This window comes from Sabethes cyaneus, chromosome 1 (genome assembly GCF_943734655.1).
Source record: "Sabethes cyaneus chromosome 1, idSabCyanKW18_F2, whole genome shotgun sequence".
NCBI classification, from domain to species: Eukaryota; Metazoa; Arthropoda; class Insecta; order Diptera; family Culicidae; genus Sabethes; species Sabethes cyaneus.
In genome coordinates this window covers 49,700,695-49,719,377 of record NC_071353.1, presented here as the reverse complement: position 1 = coordinate 49,719,377, position 18,683 = coordinate 49,700,695, and the positions used below count along the sequence as shown (strand labels likewise).

Here is an 18,683-nt window from a genome sequence, read left to right as displayed (position 1 = left end):
TAGTGCTCCATATTGGCACTAATAAAGTTGTATCAAAACCTAGGTACTACCATTCCAATTTCGAAACTTTACCTTCTATTTTTATACGACAAATTTTAAAGCCAGGTGTAAGAGTACAGGATAATTACGGAGCTATGATGTCCTAAGAACATATTAAACTCCTTCATCCTCTCCCAGTCGAGACATGCAACGACTGGTTTGTTAGACCAGCGTCGTACCTTAAAGCCAACTGGGAGGCAAGGCCATATGAGCACTAAAAATATCAAATAGCAATCAAAATATGCGTGATGGGCTTAGGTTATATTTTGGAGTATTCTGCTAGTGCTAGCTGCTAGGGTGTTCATAAGTTAATATATTTAGCAAATTTATCAATACACATCAATACATAATGTTGCTGAAGACATTCTGACATGACGATCTTATTTTACCAAATTACTTAATCGATCTTTTATTGTTTTTCCAGTACCTTACATGTAAAATGTACACAAACAAATGAATAAATGAGGTTACTGCACTTTACCAAATGGTTCAGAGGATTGAAATGATTTGCTTGCGGTTATTTTTGGTTTACCACAAAAAGTAACCGCCCAAAAGGCGATGTTCCGTGTTCTATTTATAACACATCTTTATACTCTTGTAGCCGTATTCCATTAAAACAAGTGTCTAAAAAGCCGATCATTTGTCAAAACATTTGCCCTCAAACTTTATCCGTCACGTTCTCCTGGTAGGTATGCGGTTTCAATGTATGACAGCTGACAGGCATAAGTTGTAAGCAAAATATGTGTATTAATAAAATATTTATATTTTAACTTTCCGACTAAAGAAGCAAGTTGAATGATTCTTAATCAGTTTCAATTGTTACAACTACAACTAACGCGTACCTTACCAGACGAGTAAAGCAGTGCGCGGAAAAGTATACATTTTAGTAATGTACTTAAAAGCGACGGGCCTATTTATTTTTGCTCCAAACTCTCATAGTATCTATCATCCACTGCGCTTCGACTGTTAGGCGGTTCCCTAGGATTTTTTCCAGGAATAGTACATCTCAAGAGGCTTATTGACCTGCAAAATCTTAAAAATAAGCACAGCATTGAAAATTTTTATCGAAGAATTTACCTTCCAAAACTTTTCATTAACTTGTGATAAAGCTTGATTGCCACTTAAAGCAACCAGTTGTGATGGTTGAGGGGCAATATAAATGCAGAAGTTCACCAGCCGACATGCTTCCGGAAGCTCGGTTTCTAAATCAAGTGTTAGTCGCATTGCCAAGTATTTGCTGAGATGATCAACTGCCACAAATAGAAAATCATTTAGAAAAACATGCTTGCTTGTGATAAACGGTACATACCAGTAGCATTAGATGTAGTCTTAATATATCGAATCGAATTTTCCTTCAGTGCCTTCAGCAAAGGATTATCGCCAGCCATCTCCGTCGGATGTGGTTTGAATACTAGCTCAATTTCGTCACTACCATGTTCGGAATTGCCTTCGCCTTCCGTATCCAGATTCGAATCATTCTCCTCGGTTCTGCCGTCCATTTCGCTATTACTTTCCGACTCCTCAGATTTTTCTGACGTTAAAACCGATCTAGCCCTTTTGGCTTTGCTTGCCGAACTAACGTTAGATGGAACCGGTGATGGAGTGCTTCTAACCGAAGGTGGATTCGAGGGTTGCCTTGTGCACTCACCAACTTGACTGTTGGAAGACCCTTCGCGATTCATCGTTCCTAGCTCACCGACTGTTCCATTAATAATAGCAGCAGGATTATTGCTTATTGGGTTGTTCGAACCGGTCGGCGGATTTGCTGTTCCAGCAGGGACAATGGCCGCAGGAACCGTTGCGGAAGCAGAAGCCGCTGCAGTAGCGGCTGCAGATGCTGCTGTCAGGTCATTTTCACTTTTTTGCTTACGATTAGGTCTATTTTGTGACTGAAGTTTGATACCTTCATTAATGGAATGTACAAGTGCCTGTTGTGAATGGCTTTGATTAAATTTAGCCAAAACACGCTCCTGATGTGCTTCATATTCATCACGGCTTGGGTAAATCTTAGAAATCAACAAATCAAAATTCGGATCTGGTCGAAGTGAGCGCTTCGACACCAGTTTTTTGCGACACGTCGGACATTCCTTATTACCAGATCGAAGTGCAGTGATGATACAGTCCGAGCAAAATCGATGCAAGCACTCCTTTGTCGTCATTGTTTTCTTAAGCATATCTAGACATATAGGGCACATCAGTTCACTATGCAAGCTGCGAGGTGACACAGCAATTTCGGTATTATCGGTGATTGCCTCTTGTGGTGTCCGGTTCAGCTCGTAGAGGGACAAATCCCAAGTTTTATTCTGCAGCGGCTCCAATGACGCCATTTTTACACTTGATGTTTACTAATATTAAATTTTGAAGGATTCGGAATGGAATGAAACATCGACCAAGGCACGTCAAATAGAAGGGATGGGAAAGCAATCGATCCGTATCGATAACATTAAAAGCTAAGTATTTGAAGATAGAATTAACAAAAGGGCGACTGTCGCAAGCGTAAACAAACCGAGTGAGGATTGATTTTCCTATGCTGGTCCAGCAAAAAATAACTCTCACCTATTTTGTTTACATTTGCGACATTCGCCCTTTTGTTAATTCTTTCTAGATTTATAATAAATATTTAATAACGTTAAGCTATATAAATATTATAGCATATATATTTATATCGTGCTAGTTTTGAACACCAGCGTACAACGACACTTTCCCTGTTTAAATATTTAATTTGAGATACTCGAAATCAAGCTCCAGGAGTAACACGTATACACTTAAAATATTCTGCACATAACTAATGGTAAATTTCCATATGAAATTCCAGATGGTTATCATGTGCCACATATAAGCACAATCCGTCTATCCGTCTAGAAATACACATAAAAATTATACGGATATAAATAGCATGTGCAAAAGTTTCGCCACAGACTAACAGACGTAACACTTCGAACAAATTTTCTAACAAAACATCGTTTCAATGACACCCCTAAGACTTGAAAAAAACACTAGCATCACATGGTGCAGTCTTCGCGCTACGCCAAAGTAGGTTGCTATAAATTTAGCAATGCTGTAAATTTACTTGTATATTATCTGATAACAGCGCCAGCGCAGGCGAACGGCGTTCTTGTGCAGCGACTGTTGTTTGTTTCTTGACTTAAGCGAAAATTTGAAATGATCGTTTTTATTGACGATGGAATGAGGCTTCAGTGTTACGTCTGTTAGTCTGTGGTTTCGCGTACCCATGAATTATAACTGTTTGACATATAAAGTTCATTGACTGGGCACATTGCAAAAATCTATGTGTGGGACACATATAAACTATCCAGCTTTTTACGCGCTATAATGGTGGCCGCTATAAATTGTGTTCGTAATATGCGAACAATCTTTTTGACAACTCTGCATACATCAAATCTGGCACTCTTCTCTTGCAACACTGCCGTGCTCTTTCTTTCGTTTACGCCAAAGAAGGAGAGCAAAAATGTGCGAAATGTAAACAAAACTATTGCTCTCCTTCTTTTGCGTAAACGAAAGAAAGAGCAACACTGCTGTACAGGAGAAGAGTGCCCAGTTTTGATGGATGCAGAGTTGTCGAAAAGATTGTTTGCATATTACGAACCCAATTTATAGCGTCCGCCATTATAGCGCGTAAAAAGCTGGATACGAAAAGTTTTCTCAGTGTACGTATAAGAGTTTCGCTCAAATTATCGATACAGAAAAACGTCAGACAAAGTATCGATGATTATCGATATTCTTTGGTCGATAAATTGCAACCCTCAACAGCAGAGCTGCCAAATGTGAAGAAATTAATATCTTTAGAGATGCCGTTTAAATATTACGTAACGCAGCATGTGGTGGGGGTTTCTGGAATTTCTGTTAAAGAGCTTTCTGTCAGCGAACACGAAATCTGGCTTTAGTTTTCAAAAGGTCGCATAATCAACCCTTTTACATGCATTATGCGACCTATTGAAAACTAAAGCCAGAAATACGCGTGTATATTAAGGGGCCGATATGACGTCATATTTTCATTGCTTACATAAAAAAGGCAAACGCAAACGATTTCACAAAACGAATTTAACTAACCATTTTCATAGTTTCATGTATTTCGCGCACGATTTCGCGTCAATTGGGAAGTACGCCAGATTGCAAAACCACCCCTCTTCTTCAACCGATGTTGTCGTTTGAACATTGAACCTAGTCTAATTTGATGCCTTGAACGTAAACAATTTTGTTAAAGTATAAAACCACCCCTATCTTTTAACCGAGTTTATCTTTATACATTGAATCTAATCCAAATTGATGTCCTGAAAGTGGAACGACATAGAAAAGTGAGCGGTAAACCTGTCCTTTTGCTTGTATCCATATAGGTACCGCAAGAATTTGTCTGAAACTGTTGTCTTACACGGAGTAGGTTTCGAAACAGGGTCTTAGTCTCTACCATAGGACCGATGGCAAACAAACGATTCTATCGCGCTGCGCCGAATGCTGACTGGCACGCAGGCTTCACTGGGATACAGATGCGTGCGCCTGTGGAATAAAGTCCAAGAATAAAAGGTCCCTCGACGACCTATTCGAGGGATATTAGCCTTTTTACACACAGCCTTAAATTTCCTAGACCAGCCTTAATCTACCGTTACACATTTAAAATTTGCTTCTAACTATTTTTACCTTTTGTTTTCTTGTATATCAGCACTGTTAATTTTTACAAACTTTTTATTCTCGTCTGTTTCTTTTTATTGTTGATTGTTTCTTTTATCTATTTTTGTTGTACAATTGTTTGGCACTAGAATACAAATTTTATAATACTATTATTTCTCACAATACACTTTTTTTTCTTCTAAGCTTGACAATTACCTAGTATTTTCCTTTTAACCAAACACAAACGACATAGTCATCATTTTATCTCACCAACAATAAATTATTTAAAAAATCACAATACGATACGCGCACTGATATCGTTCAGTTTTCCAAACAACGAATGATCTCCTGTTTATCGAGCCTAGCCCTTTTATAATTTCGGTCAGTTAAAAATTGGAAGAATGGAAATTGGAGAATTCCAATTTTTAACGATCTTTTGTCCTGACAACAATTATTTATTGGATAATACCCTACGGCTTTGAATACCTTCCCGGTCAACATTGTTACATAATATTAGCCAGATTGTTAAGTAACTCTGTTATGATGTGACGTTGAAGTTACGTAACCTGAGAGTAACATGATGGTTGAAATTTCCCACTTTTTTACATAACATTGTTACATTACAATGTAACATTGCGGTAATGTTTATGATGTGAGGTTGTAGTTACGTAACCTGAGAGTAACAGGATGGTTGAAATTTCCCACTTTTTTACATAACATTGTTACATTACAATGTAACATTGCGATAATGTTTATGATGTGAGGTTGTAGTTACGTAACCTGTGAGTAACAGGATGGTTGAAATTTCCCACTTTTTTACATAACATTGTTATATTACAATGTAACATTGCGATAATGTTTATGTAACTTTGCAATAACATTAAAGCAATGTAACGTTACGTTACATTATTGCCATTGTTATGTAACAATCCTATTATTTCTGTTACGTAACAATATAAATGTTTTTGTAATGTCACAAAAAATACTTAACTGTGACACCTCAATAATATTTGCCACCAGAATGTACTGCTAGCAAGTGCACTTAAAAGCTGATCATAAACTCACGCAGTTTACGATTAGCTTGCAAGCGCATTTACTAGCAGCTACATAGTCAATTCACCTAGTATTTTCGAGACTTTACATATATTCAGGCCTCCGTCACCAATCTTTGTTCCTTAAATAATCGACAAATAAAAAGTACAGTTAGATTCCAAATAATTTATTGCGTAGTTTCCACCTATTTAGAGTCTCACGCGAAAATTATTAGCGAGGTTATTTTCTGCGTTTACCACAGATATTTGCAATTTAGCAATTTAAACCATCAGTTGGTCGTTATTGCCTCCCCACTGCACCCCTCCTTGCTTGACAAGCATAGTTTCAGTGTATTTAGTAGGTATAGGGTAATTATTATTAAAAAACGTATTTGCGTTGGACTCGTAAAATTTCTGCAAGGTACAATATTATTCGATTCCTTTTAATTCATGTAGGGTAGATGCTCGAGTAGTTGTGGTAGTACCTATAGTGGTGGAAACTTTAAATATTCCGTTATTTTTGCAGATTTTGGTACAGTTTGACAAGTATCGATATACCAGTACCAGTTTCATTTGGTAAGTATCAAACGTCACACGCAGTGCCTTGTAAGTCGCAAGGCCCTGCATAGTGTCGTCGTCCCGCCAGTAAAAACAAAGTTAGATTAAACTTCTCGGTCGGTGGTTCTACAGTAGACGAAGGAAGTTGGTGTCTAAAAATAACCCAACCCATGTCGCTAGCTTAATAAGGGGGGTTTGCAGTCTATTTTGTCCAGCACCTCTGTGGTGAACACACGGTGTTCAACACTGAAAGTAACACAATGTTGCTGTTTAGTAACACAGAAGTAACATTGTAATGTTACAAAGTTATCAAAATTTGACGTAACATTTAAATAAAAAAATGGTAGCATTGTTACATTAAAATGTTACCTGTAGGTTATGTAGCAATAACATTAAATGTGTAACATTACAACTTTTATCAAAATTTGACGTAACATTTAAATGAAAAAATGGTAGCATTGTTACGTTAAAATGTTACCTGTAGGTTATGTTACAAGAACATTAAGTTTGTAATGTAACAAACTTAATGTTATTGTTACATAACCTACAGGTTAGCTTTTAACGTAACAATGCTACCATTTTTTTATTTAAATGTTACGTCAAATTTCGATAACTTTGTTACATTACAATGTTGTTTCTGTGTTACATAACAGCAACATTGTGTTACATTCAGTGTTGACCGGGTTGGTTGTAAATATTTTTAATGGTATTTGTGAGCAACCCTGTAGGGGGGATCCCTCCGTCTAATGGACGTGGAGGGTTATCACACTTGCAGAGGAATCTTCCGATTGTATTAGAAAAGGCCTTCCCGAGAGAATTGCCCCTCCGTCCCAGACGTGAGACCCCAGACGTGAAGGGATATAACTCACTCAGTCGATCGCATCACCGATTCTCTCGACGATTATTGAGAAAGCTTTTCGCCGTGAGCGACCCGGCGTCCGTCCCGGTCGCGATGCGACAGACTTGAAGCGATATCGCTCACCTCGTTGACAGCTGGCTCATACCTGTTTAGTTATGCCAGAGAGAGCTTTCCCATCGCAAAGCGACAGACTTGGAAGGATATCATCCACTCAGTAGACAGCTTACTCAGGTCGTTTTAGATATGGCCGAACAAGCATTCCCGTGTGAGTGACCGGTCCACCCGAAAGTTTGGAGCGCTATCATTCAAACAGTCGACAGCTTGCTCAGAGATGGACCTGGGAAATTTGGATTGGGAATTATGAGCAGATTGAAATAAGCATTTTAAATTGGCAGATCTAATTTTATATAAAATATGTAGCCAAAGGTTACAGAGCCCCTGTTAAAAGGGGAAGAGGTCATAATTCACCATAGAAAAAATTTCTGGCCCTTAACAGACCCACATACCAGAGTTGGTTCCATTTGCTTGATTAGTTCTCAAGTGATCAGGAAATTTGTCTTTCATTTGCATGACAGCCCCCTCTCTTTAAGGGGAGAAAGGTTATAATTCCTTTCCTAAAGAGGGGAGGGATCTCAATTCACCATAGAAAAAATTCTTGCCTCTAAAAACACCCATACGCCATATTTGGTTGGCTTGATTAGTTTTCTAGTTATGCAGAAATTTGTGTTTTATTTGTATGGGAGCTCTAACTATCATAAGAACCTTCCCCGGCCCCAAAAACCCCTACATGCAAATTTTCACGCCGATCGGTTTAGTAGTTTTCGATTCTATAAGGAACATCCCGACAGACAGACAGAAATCCATTTTTATATATGGAGTTACCTTTATTTGTGATGGTACTCTCCGTTTTGATTCAAAATTTAGCGGTTTTTGATTGCCTCGTCGCCTTTGTATAGTCTCTGTAGGGCCCAGCAACGAGGGATCCATCAGTATGGGGGTACTGTTAAAGTTCCCCCCTTTTAGCGGACACCGCTCCGGAATTACAATTTCCCGGGAACTATTTGTCATTTGATGGTCCAATGGTCTATCTTTTCAAAACTAATTGTACGAATCAAATACCACTGGTTTCATTCAAATCGATTCAAAATTGCCAAAGTCCACTTTTTAGAATTTGGAACGATATAAGACGTAATGAAATACGTGTTTGTGGTATTAAACATATTTATTATAATTTAATAAGATACATTAAATATTGTATAACAAACGAGGCATACAGTTTAAATAAACTTATGTTTGTGCGTTCTGAACCACTAAGGCATTTTCTGACCTACCGATTACCTACTTCTCGGTGAACGAATTTTCTTATACTTTTGCTTCAAGTTATCGGTATAGTTTTGATAATCAGTGGACGTCTCAATCTTTTTACTGTAATAGAAAATTATCTTTTCGAGCACAGCGTTGGTCTCTGAGCTTTCCTTCAATTCGTCTTCAAACTGTTCTTCCAGATCTTCCACAAACTCTTCCCAATCATCCGAGTCCGTGTCAATTTCCGCCTGCTGGTATAATTTAGCCCGAGCGACTATATCGATATGCTTGTGAGTGCGTGAATCGCTGGGAATAAACTTTTTGAACATCGTCACCGCCTCGTTGTCGTTGAGAAATCCATGGATTTTCTTACAGAGAAGCTCTTTGATTCGATCTTTGGAAAGTTCGTTGCAGCCGCAGAAACATTTGATACATTCAACAACCTACGAGGGTAAAAGAAATTTATTAAACGACTTAGGTATAGTTTGACTTTAAATTTGTAATTGTCCATATAGTGCATATTTTTTTCATGTTCAGAAATCAATTTTATACAACATTTGCTTAGACATAATTTTTGGAAAATCGATAATTTTTCAGATAAAATCTTTCAAACATAATACACATGAAAATAAATACGCCCTTTTTAAAAATGAGTCTTCAATCAAAATGGCGCCAAAACCTGTGGAAGGTGCATATTTCCTCCTATCAAACACGCTTGTAAAGTTTCATCTAAATCAGAAAGGTTCAAATTTTGTCATTTACCTATTTCACGTGGAACTGCTCTATAATATTATAAACTCCTGGTATCCATAACAAAATGATAAACAATGAAAAATATCTAAAATATAAAGATTCGCAACAAAATTTATTTATAAATCAAATGAAAATGCAAGTGCAATTAGTTTGGAATTTGGTCTGCATTACATACAATATTTATTCGACGTACGTTTCAATGAATGTGAAAATAACTCAAGCACTAGAGGGTCTGGTACTGGTTAATATACCCTATTCAAAATAAGAAAAACAGAAAATCGAATTTTGCTTTCATAGCTAATGCCTACAAGCGCCCAATTAATTCTTCTCTAGAAAGATAATCTACTTACCCTGCTCATTGTTTTATGTTAGGTATGTACACATTGATGATGCCATGGGTTGAATAAACGGGACTGTCGGTTACGTTGAAGCGTGGAATCGTTCGTAAATTTATCCTAACAAACACAGAAAAGTGTTGATTTTCCTCACGATCAAGTTCGACGTGCACATCATCGGTCACTACTCAAAACACTTCCAGCAGAGGATTTACCGCACGCTGATTTGCACCGCACCGCACGGGAGTGGACGTCTGAAAATTAAAATAAATATTATATCAGGGTAAGAAGCGTCTATGTGAAACAGCTATATGGATGAGTGATAATTGTGGGAACTTTTGTGTTTGCTAGTTTTTATTTCTTAGCGAGACCCGAATAAACTGAGCTGAAGCCGTTGTAGTACAGAAGACATACAATAGGTAAAAAGAAGTAAAAGATCAAGGTAAAGAGCGTATGAAAAATACCAAAAGCCTACAGTAATAGTAGCCCGCCATGAAGGCATAGCTCAGCTACAGATCTCTGAAGATTTATTCGGTTCAAGGTACATTAGAGTCGGCTATCGGCAGCGATTTTATTTTGTTCATAACAAACTTCGTTGGTCAAATTATTTAATATTTGTCGCACGACAAAAACCAAACTTTTTTTTGTGTAGGTTACATAAGTTTTCATATCACATGCTAAAAATGATTAGCATTTCGTCGTGTTTTGAGCTTTGTGCTGCCAAAAGCGAATATTTTTGTCCGTACTTACGATGATCAAAATGAAAGCTTATAGTTTTGATGCACTCCAAATTTGTTCTGTGCAGGGATGGAAGATCAGTAATTTTGATAAAATCTGTGAGTTATCGCCACACGCAGAGATCACGATCCGTACAGATCATGACAAACAGTGAATCTTTAGCCTTGATCACATGATTTTGTTCTCTAAACTGATTCAGCAATCGATCACAGTGTTACCTCTTGCCTAGCTGCGAGAAAAAAGGTCACACATGTTGTTTGTATTGCGATTCATACGATGCACAAAACCAATCGTCTGTATCTGTTATATTTCTCAACGTAATCATGCAATGAACATGATCTGACATGAGGTTTGTCATAATCTGTACGGATCGCGACAAAGTGCCGCCATTAAGCACGCGAAGAGGTGGATCCTGTAGTTTGAGACCGTTAGCGGAGTGCTTTGTCGGCGAGTACCAACTTGGTTTTTGTGACGGGAGTACAACTTGCAGATTTATCATCTGTTTGTGGACTTCAAGGCGGCGTAAGTTTCAGTCAAACGAAATCAGCTGTGGCACACAATGCTGGAACATTGTTTCTAGACAAAACTAATTACACTGATCAAAATCAAGCGTCAGAATAGCGGGTGAGACCTCAGTGGAAGAGGCCTTTTAAATGCGAAGCAACGAGTCAAAAAGAAGTACATGGTTGCTGGCAAGGAACGTGGTCCAAACGGTGCTGATGCCGAGGTGGAGCTGGATGCAAAACGATATGAAGTAGTTGAGGAATTTATATAAAGCTGAAATTCCATAGTTTGCAAATTTGCACAAAACTGGCGTTCTAAAGAACACTAATCCGCTCTGTGGCTCTGTACGGATATGAATCATCTGTTTTCATTCGAATGATATTCGTTCGAAAATTAAGGCGGTTCGTATTCTTGTTTTCGTTCGATTCGGTTCGAACATCCGAATACCCCTTTCCTTTATTCATTCGAATATGAGAATAGTGCTTCCCGATTCGTTCGAAACAATCTATTCATACGAATGCAGAATACGGCCGTAAACAAGAATAAAGGTGATCGACGCTAAAGGAAGCTGACCGACGAGTGCATGGGGTTTTCGAGCGAAAAATTCTTCGGTCAATACTTGGTGGCAAAATGAAAAACGGAGTGTGGCGCAGGCGCATGAACCCTGAGCTGTATCAAGTATATAAATATGCAAAGATAAAGTGAAGTTAATACAATGTGGCAGTCTGCGGTGGGCTGGGCACGGGGTCCGAATACCCGATGAAAAAGTAGCCAAAACTATTTCCAGTAGAAACTATAGACAGTACTAGAGGATCATAAATTTGTTCGGCGCAGGATCGATAACGGACCATCGCCAATGATGTAAAGTAAATAAGCCAGATTTCCAAAAAAATCGTTTTTCACCTATGCCTTGAGTTAATACATTATCAAAGCATGAGTCGCTGATTGTTTTGTAATTCTCTTGTATATCTATAGTAAATAGGTGGGAGCAACAGGGCATCAAATGAATCGAATACTGGATGAGAGATATGGTAACCAGCCCAAATCAAAAAAGGTCTCACGTCACCGCTTCTGTAGTTGATGGAAAAAATCACGGATAATCCAATCCGTAATAAGTTCCTAAAAAACTCCTTTCTGAATGGCAATCAACATGCTTCCCAACGGAGTAAATCTACGGAAACCTCACTTTGTTGCCTAGTGACGCTGATTGAAAAGTCGCTTCACTATCAAGAGTTGGCAGGCGTGCTTTTCTAGACATTGAAGGCGCTTTCGACAACACGACCTTTGCTTCAATTAGTACAACTCTCCTTAAGAAAGGAATTGACCAGTTGACAATGAGCTGGGTTCAAGTAATGCTGTCAAGAACGGAAATCACATTGGGAGATACGGCAATTACGATTGCAGAGATTAAAAGATCCCAGGTAACGAATAAGCATTTCCAATGCAATTTAAAAGCAGGCCTATAAGCATTTAAGTTGCCTTAAATGCTTCATAAATGCTATTTTGGCAAAATATGCGGCTACTTTACTGCTAGCTCTCTTATAGTGCTGACAATGCTTATTTGCAGCTAGTTTCCAACAAGAAGAATTTAAATGGAACTGTGGATGCCAATTTACAGCAGTTATGCAGTCAAAAAGCTGATAAACAACAACCTGCAGTATAAAACGCCATAGACGCCGCATTAGTATAAGCAGTAAATCAATCGTTTATTAGCATCCCTGGCGTTTTATACTGCAGGTTGTTGTTTATCAGCATTTTGACTGCAGAACTGTTGTAAATTGGCATCCACAATTCTATTTAAATTCTTCTTGTCGGTAACTAACACTATATGAGTGCTAGCAGTAAAGTAGCCGCATATATTGCCAAAATAGAATTTAAGTAGCATTTAAGGCCACTTAAATGCTTATTGGCTTGCATTTAAATTGCATTGGAAATGCTTATTGGTTACCTGGGTGCTCACAGTCTATGTGCTGTTAAGAGAGCAACTTCGGCCATCTGGGCATGCAATTCACAGTTTGGCAAAACCTGAAGATTGCAGCCTTAACCAGCACTTTGATTATACACTACTATTAACGTATGCATTAAAAAAAATGGACTTTTTTTCGAATGGTGATAACAAAACTAAGACAGCTAATTAAGTTTGATAAATTTCCCATGGATGGTAATCTATGACCTTGCGAGCTCCCTTCCGGCAATTGAACATAACATTCGCCATGGCGGATGAAAACATGCGTGTTGGCATGTTTTCGAGTTCTTTCTTCGTTTTATTTATCCATTTCTCCTCAGTTCTCGCGACAAAATTGTTGGAGTAGATCTTACGCTACAGGTTTGCCCAGAAATTCTCGATGGGACGCAGCTGGGGGACGTTGGGGGGGTTCGCCGACTTCGATATTCAGCTGCTCCATCTCCTCCGGTGATCGCTTCAAGTAGTGGGCCGACGCCAGATCCGGCCTGAACATCGCGTCTTTGCCCTTATGGCATTTCTTGATAAACTTCTGGTAGCCACTTCGTACTAAAAATTTCCCCGTTCACGACCAGTCCGGAGCGAAAGAAAAGCTGCTTTGGCATCCCCTTCTCGCTGTTTGTCAGCCACAGCAGCATCTTCTTGGGAAAGTTGATGTATGGAATGAACTTCACCTCGGAGCTCACTTCCTTCGTAGGGGAAGTAAAATACGAAGTGTCCTGCCAGTCGTTGACATCCAGGGTAAGATAGCTCTCGTCGTCCATTTTCACCGCCACGTCGCGATTCACCAGGAAAATTCTCTTGACCATCTTATTCAGCCGCTGCCGCTGCGTCTTTGCCTGCAGCTCCGAGACCGGTGTACGGAGCTGCTGCTTCCTGACATGTATGTCTATGTTTACTAGGTACTTTTTCACTGTTTGGCCGGTTGCACCGGCCTCTCGGCAAAGCGCACGCGGCGATGTAGGCACTTTTCCCTCGGTCTTCCTCTTTAGCATCCTTTGGAGCTTCTTGCCGCTAAGCTCAATTAGCTGTTTTAGTTTTGTTTTATCACCATCTGAAAAAAGTCCATTTTTTTAATGCATACGTTACATGGTCTAGGCTAACCTATACCGCTCTAGTATGGTGACCATCGGTGGGCGGAGTGACAGCGCAGGCCAAGCTAAAAAAAGTCCAACACCTGGCATGTCTGTCAGTGATCAGCGCCATGCGCACAACACCAAGTGCAGCCATGAAGGAAATGTTGTACTTGCTGCCTTCGCATCTTCATATGTAGAAAAAAGCTGAACTCGGTGCACTAAGGCTTAAAAGGTGTCGTATACTTGAAGGAGACCAAATTGGTCACCTTCGCGTACCTAAGGGAGTTCAAACTATCATCCTTGGAACGACAATCTGCGACTGGCCTAACATGGATATTCCATTATAGTGTACAGTACCCCCCCGCTAATCCGACGACTCGATAGTCCGGATCTCGCTAATCCGGAAAATTCCGAATCAAAAAGCATTGTACTTCATTCAACCATACTCTGCCTTCAATGGGGGTTTTCATTTGGGTCAAGATGTTACTCATATAAATGGAAAAGGGTAAATGGTGCTCCTTATAACTGCGTTCAATTTTGCCAGGAGCTCCATTTTTCATCACTCTTCTCAAAAGATTCTTGCGCTTATTTCTAAACTAAACAAGAATTCAAAAGTATTTTAAGGAATAAATTGAGTATTTCTTAGTACAACACAAATTTATTGCGTATTTGCGACAATTATTTCGGAAATTTCCAGAGTTGTTTTTGTCTGGATGTAAACAACACGACATTTCAAATCCCACTGACGTTAGTTTGACTGTCGGATTATCGAGTTAAAATTCGTTAATCCGGCCTTGAATTTGTCGGATTAGCGGGGTGGTACTGTAATTCAGACCGAGCACACTACCGTGGACCCCCGTTCGTTTGACCGTTTTTAATCTGAACACTTTTTAATTTGAACCCCGTTGGTTTGCACGACCTGCAAATTAAAAATGGTTCAAATGTCATTTTCAATATGGCATCATTTGCTTATGCACACAATGCACATACAAACGATTTGTTTGTACTGACCAAGCGTGTTTATTCTGTTTCACATTCCGTTTTCCTAACGATTATGATAGAAATCCGATCTAAGAATGAAATATTCGCTGCTTGCAACTGCCAACTAAATCAAACCGTCAAAACAATAACAAAGAGCAGGGCGGCCAGTTCATACGAGTTTCAGCATATTTAGGGTGGTCATTTGTTCAAATCAAAAAGTATGAGTAAGTAAGTAAGTGCATGAGGAATCGTTCAAACGAACGGGGGTCCACTGTATATGGAACAATGGAAGGCTCGTTCTTCCATTCGGTATCATCTGTTTCTTCTTTACAGTTGGATGAAAAATCGGGGCTTGCACAGGTTCCGAAGTCTACAGACTTGGAATATGTGTAATATACAACTGCGCCAAGATATGTCTAAAACAAAAGTATCTTTACGGACAGCCCGGCTGCACTACTGGCAGCCTCTCAAGTTCACTAAACGTGCATCCAAACTAGTTTAGGAGTGTGGCACAATTTTAGGGAAACCGCCAGAACAAAGTTTTATTATTCTGGTTGCCTGGACACTGATGCGGAATCGAGATAAACGAGATTGGTGACCGCGCAGTGAGGCAATAAGGATCAGCTCAGCAGTTCATTGACCTTCACCCTTGAACACCGCGAAACAGTGGACCCCCGGTCGTCAAGGGGTCGGGAAGTTTTCAAAATAGTTGTTTTTGATAGCAAATCTTGACATCTTTATCATGTGGTATTACCTAAATTTGTTACGAAACAAATTACAAATCCCATGGTTCTGTAAACGGGACACATTAGGGCTTTCAAATGAAGTGAATATTTTGTTGGTGGCCATCTTGGATTTGGTCACCATACTAGATTTTATGTAATAAAGTGTTCTGGTTGTTTACGTCAAAGGTGTGTCATAATTAGAATAGTATTAAATATGATTCATCCGATCTACGTTACTTTTTGCATTTCCATAAAAAGAATAACATTGTCCAGACAAAACCCATGTCCAGAGAGAATAAAATTACCAAACCATGCCAAAGTGAACGTTCTGTCGTCATTTTGAAAGAAACCATTGTACTTCATGCGCACACTCTGTGCTTCAAGTTCTCGGTAGACAGCTTTAAGATTGTATTTAGACCTGCATCACTGGAAAGATTTCGCGATTGAGCCGATTATTTACGTTATTTTTTCTCATCACTCAGTGTTTTAGTTGGTTCTTCGTATACTAGTATACATGCACCATTATGTGGAGTGAATAAATGTTTACAACGTCTCGCAGGAAATGCTGGAAACAGTGATATAGCATGTAAGTCTGATTACAAAGTTGTAGGTACGTAAACAGACTCGATTTAAACCAGTGCATATTCTAAACGAAGGTGGGGATGGGAAATGGGAAATGGGAAACGAAAAACAACAATCTCAACTAAAAATTGTTACACATTTCTTTAAAAATCTCCAACATTTTGGACAAACGACTGGTTTGGCTACACGAAATAATTATGAGTTGAATGCGGATACCTGCTGATTGTACAAAATATTTTCATCCTAAAGCCAACATCCCATTCAAATTTATTACGACAATGAGTACTGCTCCTCATGGTTTAGCATAGAATCATGTATGTACAGCAGACCCTAAAAATGATGAAAGGCACTATTTTTCAAAAATGACACTAATTACATCTATGAATGATTGACACGATACGTGATATACGAGGCTTGATGGAACCTAGCCATCATATAAGTACAGCAAAAAATTGAAGCACAGAAACACAGCTACGTTTGGCACAATGCTTATTCATGCTTTTCAGTTGATGAACCGTTGCGGATCATATAAATACAAATGGTTTCTGTCACGATCTTCAAAATTCATATCGCATGCAAAGAGCGTCTTTTGTTATGACTAAAACTTATTTGTCTCTTGTCTCACGATTACGCGAACACTCCTTAAAACTTAAAACCATTAAAGCGTGCTATTGATCTTTTCCACATTTCTTAGTCACGCATGGTCACCATTGTCGCACCTGCCCTTCCGAAACCGGTGGTTGGCAATGTTTACTGAAACTGTTACATTTTATCATGCCGCCTCATTCACGGCGCGCTATGTTTCATTTCAAGTTTTCGAAGAAAGGGTTGGACTCAAGAAAATAAACACGCGAGCATTTAGTCCAACTGTTATTCTATACTCTGCCATCGTCCTCAGCAGTGGTGGTGAAATGACTGTTTTATGAACTAGACTGTTGGTTTATTTATACAGTACCTACCTACTCAAGCTGCGAAAAACAGATGCTTCTCAAACACATCACCGATTGATGAGGAAAATCAGACATCAGACATCGGCATGGAGAAAATTAAGGAAATATTCTTCACTAAAATCGTATTTGCAGGCGGTTCTTTTGGTATTATTTGTGTTCGTGTTTACTTCTGACTCATTTCACTCACGTTGGAAATGATGCATACATCAGCCTTATCTCTCGAGCTGATAACTATAACAATCACTTGTCAGCTTGCAAAGCAGGTTGGTTTTAACCCTCTAACGGGTAAGGCCGTCTGTAGACGGCCTTCGCTTTTGGTGCTCCAGAGTTGCATACGAACTTTGTTTTGAATTGACAATACGCAAAATGTGTTCAGAATAGATTTCTTGACATTTTGATATTAATATCACAACATTCTGACTATGCATTCAAAAGTTATAATCTTTCAAAAACAAAAATTCCAATAAATTTCGAAAATAATTAATGCGCGAATATTCCCTTTTTTACTTTTGGAGAAAAAGGATATCTAGAACAAAATGATTGACCTTAAAATTTTTCTATGAGTAAATTTCATGCTTTATTTCAATTTTGTAATGTATTTGAATTGAAAAAATATCTGGGTAGAGCGTTAGACGTGAAAAACGAAAAAGAGAAATTGGACTTTTTGTAACCTAGCGCTCCTCCAGATAATTATTTTTGCATGAAAATCAGAACTTAAGGTTCTTTTGAGTGTACTCTCATGATAAAATAGTCATTAGCTTGATTGCATCGTTTTTACGATGTTGCCCGTTAGAGGGTTAAGCTTATATATGTGCCTCACGGATGACCAAGCAGGAAAATTAACACATATCTATTAGCATGGTCGACTACGACAACCTACGGTGACAATATCGATCCACATAACAACACACTTTACAGTATAAGGTACCGACTTCTTGGTGACGAGGAAAACTTGCATTGATCCAAGACCGCGTTGTGGTTATTTATTTTTAGACCGCGTCGTGTCACGAAAACATGAGCACCGAAAAGCGAGATCCTACACAAAGCTCACTGGCAAACAACCTCCTGTGAACATCGATTGATTCGCAAAATGGAAAATTAAAGACTTAGGGCAGATGTCTTCATTGCAGTAGCGCAAACTGCGACCAGAACCCGGCACGTGCGAATGAATTCAAATGCAAAATGAAACTAAAAGCAATAGGGAAAGAAGTTCGTTCTCAGGTACATGCGCAATTTGCAGTCCACAAGGGGGCCAGCGTACTGCATTAGAATGGTTCAAAATTGCGCAGTAGCGTGTGCAATAAAAATAGCAGCCCAAAGATTTGTACACACTGGTGTGCCCAAACATGTTCTGGCTTGGAAAAATCAAGTACACACACTTAATTTTCTTATCGTAAAATGCTTGGCAAGTAGATTAAAAACTTTAAACTGCCGAGTCCGGTTACGAGATTTTTTACATTTTATAGAGAAGGTGGAAAAGTGCGCAAAACCAGTGGTTTTGATTAGTAACTGAACATAAAATTGGACTTGGCATTTGCTTAGAATGTGGATTTAAATTCGGACTTCAATTTAAAGTTTAATTTGAAATTGGGTCTAGAATGCTGGAAATGGATTTTAAATTGAACTCAAACTTGAAGTTAAAATTTGAATTAACTAAG

General features: G+C 38.8%; 2 protein-coding genes across 4 annotated transcripts; both read right to left on the bottom strand.

The window, feature by feature from the left end:
* Positions 1-341: 341 nt before the first annotated feature.
* On the bottom strand, positions 342-2,366 carry LOC128740558 (E3 ubiquitin-protein ligase RING1). Its single transcript, XM_053836110.1, has 3 exons — positions 1,349-2,366; positions 1,117-1,289; positions 342-1,062 (listed from the first exon to the last, which is right to left on the bottom strand). Exons 1-3 carry the CDS (start codon positions 2,364-2,366, stop codon positions 1,018-1,020), a joined length of 1,236 nt encoding a protein of 411 aa, XP_053692085.1. The 3' UTR covers positions 342-1,017.
* Positions 2,367-8,326: 5,960 nt separating this feature from the next.
* Positions 8,327-18,197, bottom strand: LOC128743222 (uncharacterized). Of its 3 annotated transcripts, none has more exons than XM_053839778.1 (4): positions 18,088-18,197; positions 17,035-17,256; positions 9,522-9,760; positions 8,327-8,861 (listed from the first exon to the last, which is right to left on the bottom strand). In XM_053839778.1, exons 3-4 carry the CDS (start codon positions 9,528-9,530, stop codon positions 8,448-8,450), a joined length of 423 nt encoding a protein of 140 aa, XP_053695753.1. In that variant the 5' UTR covers positions 9,531-9,760; positions 17,035-17,256; positions 18,088-18,197; the 3' UTR covers positions 8,327-8,447. The 3 variants fall into 3 exon arrangements, with proteins under 3 accessions (XP_053695753.1, XP_053695735.1, XP_053695745.1); XM_053839760.1 differs by having other exon boundaries at positions 17,906-18,192; XM_053839770.1 differs by having other exon boundaries at positions 17,958-18,192.
* Positions 18,198-18,683: the final 486 nt, after the last annotated feature.

What these genes read in the sequence shown, in the direction of transcription:
- LOC128740558 (XM_053836110.1), bottom strand. Translation starts at nt 2,366, where the DNA reads ATGGCGTCATTGGAGCCGCTGCAGAATAAAACTTGGGATTTGTCCCTC. An exon ending in GACTACATCTAATGCTACTG is followed by an intron (nt 1,290 to 1,348) that starts GTATGTACCGTT and finishes TATTTGTGGCAG; the next exon opens with TTGATCATCTCAGCAAATAC. An exon ending in TTAATGAAAAGTTTTGGAAG is followed by an intron (nt 1,063 to 1,116) that starts GTAAATTCTTCG and finishes AAGATTTTGCAG; the next exon opens with GTCAATAAGCCTCTTGAGAT.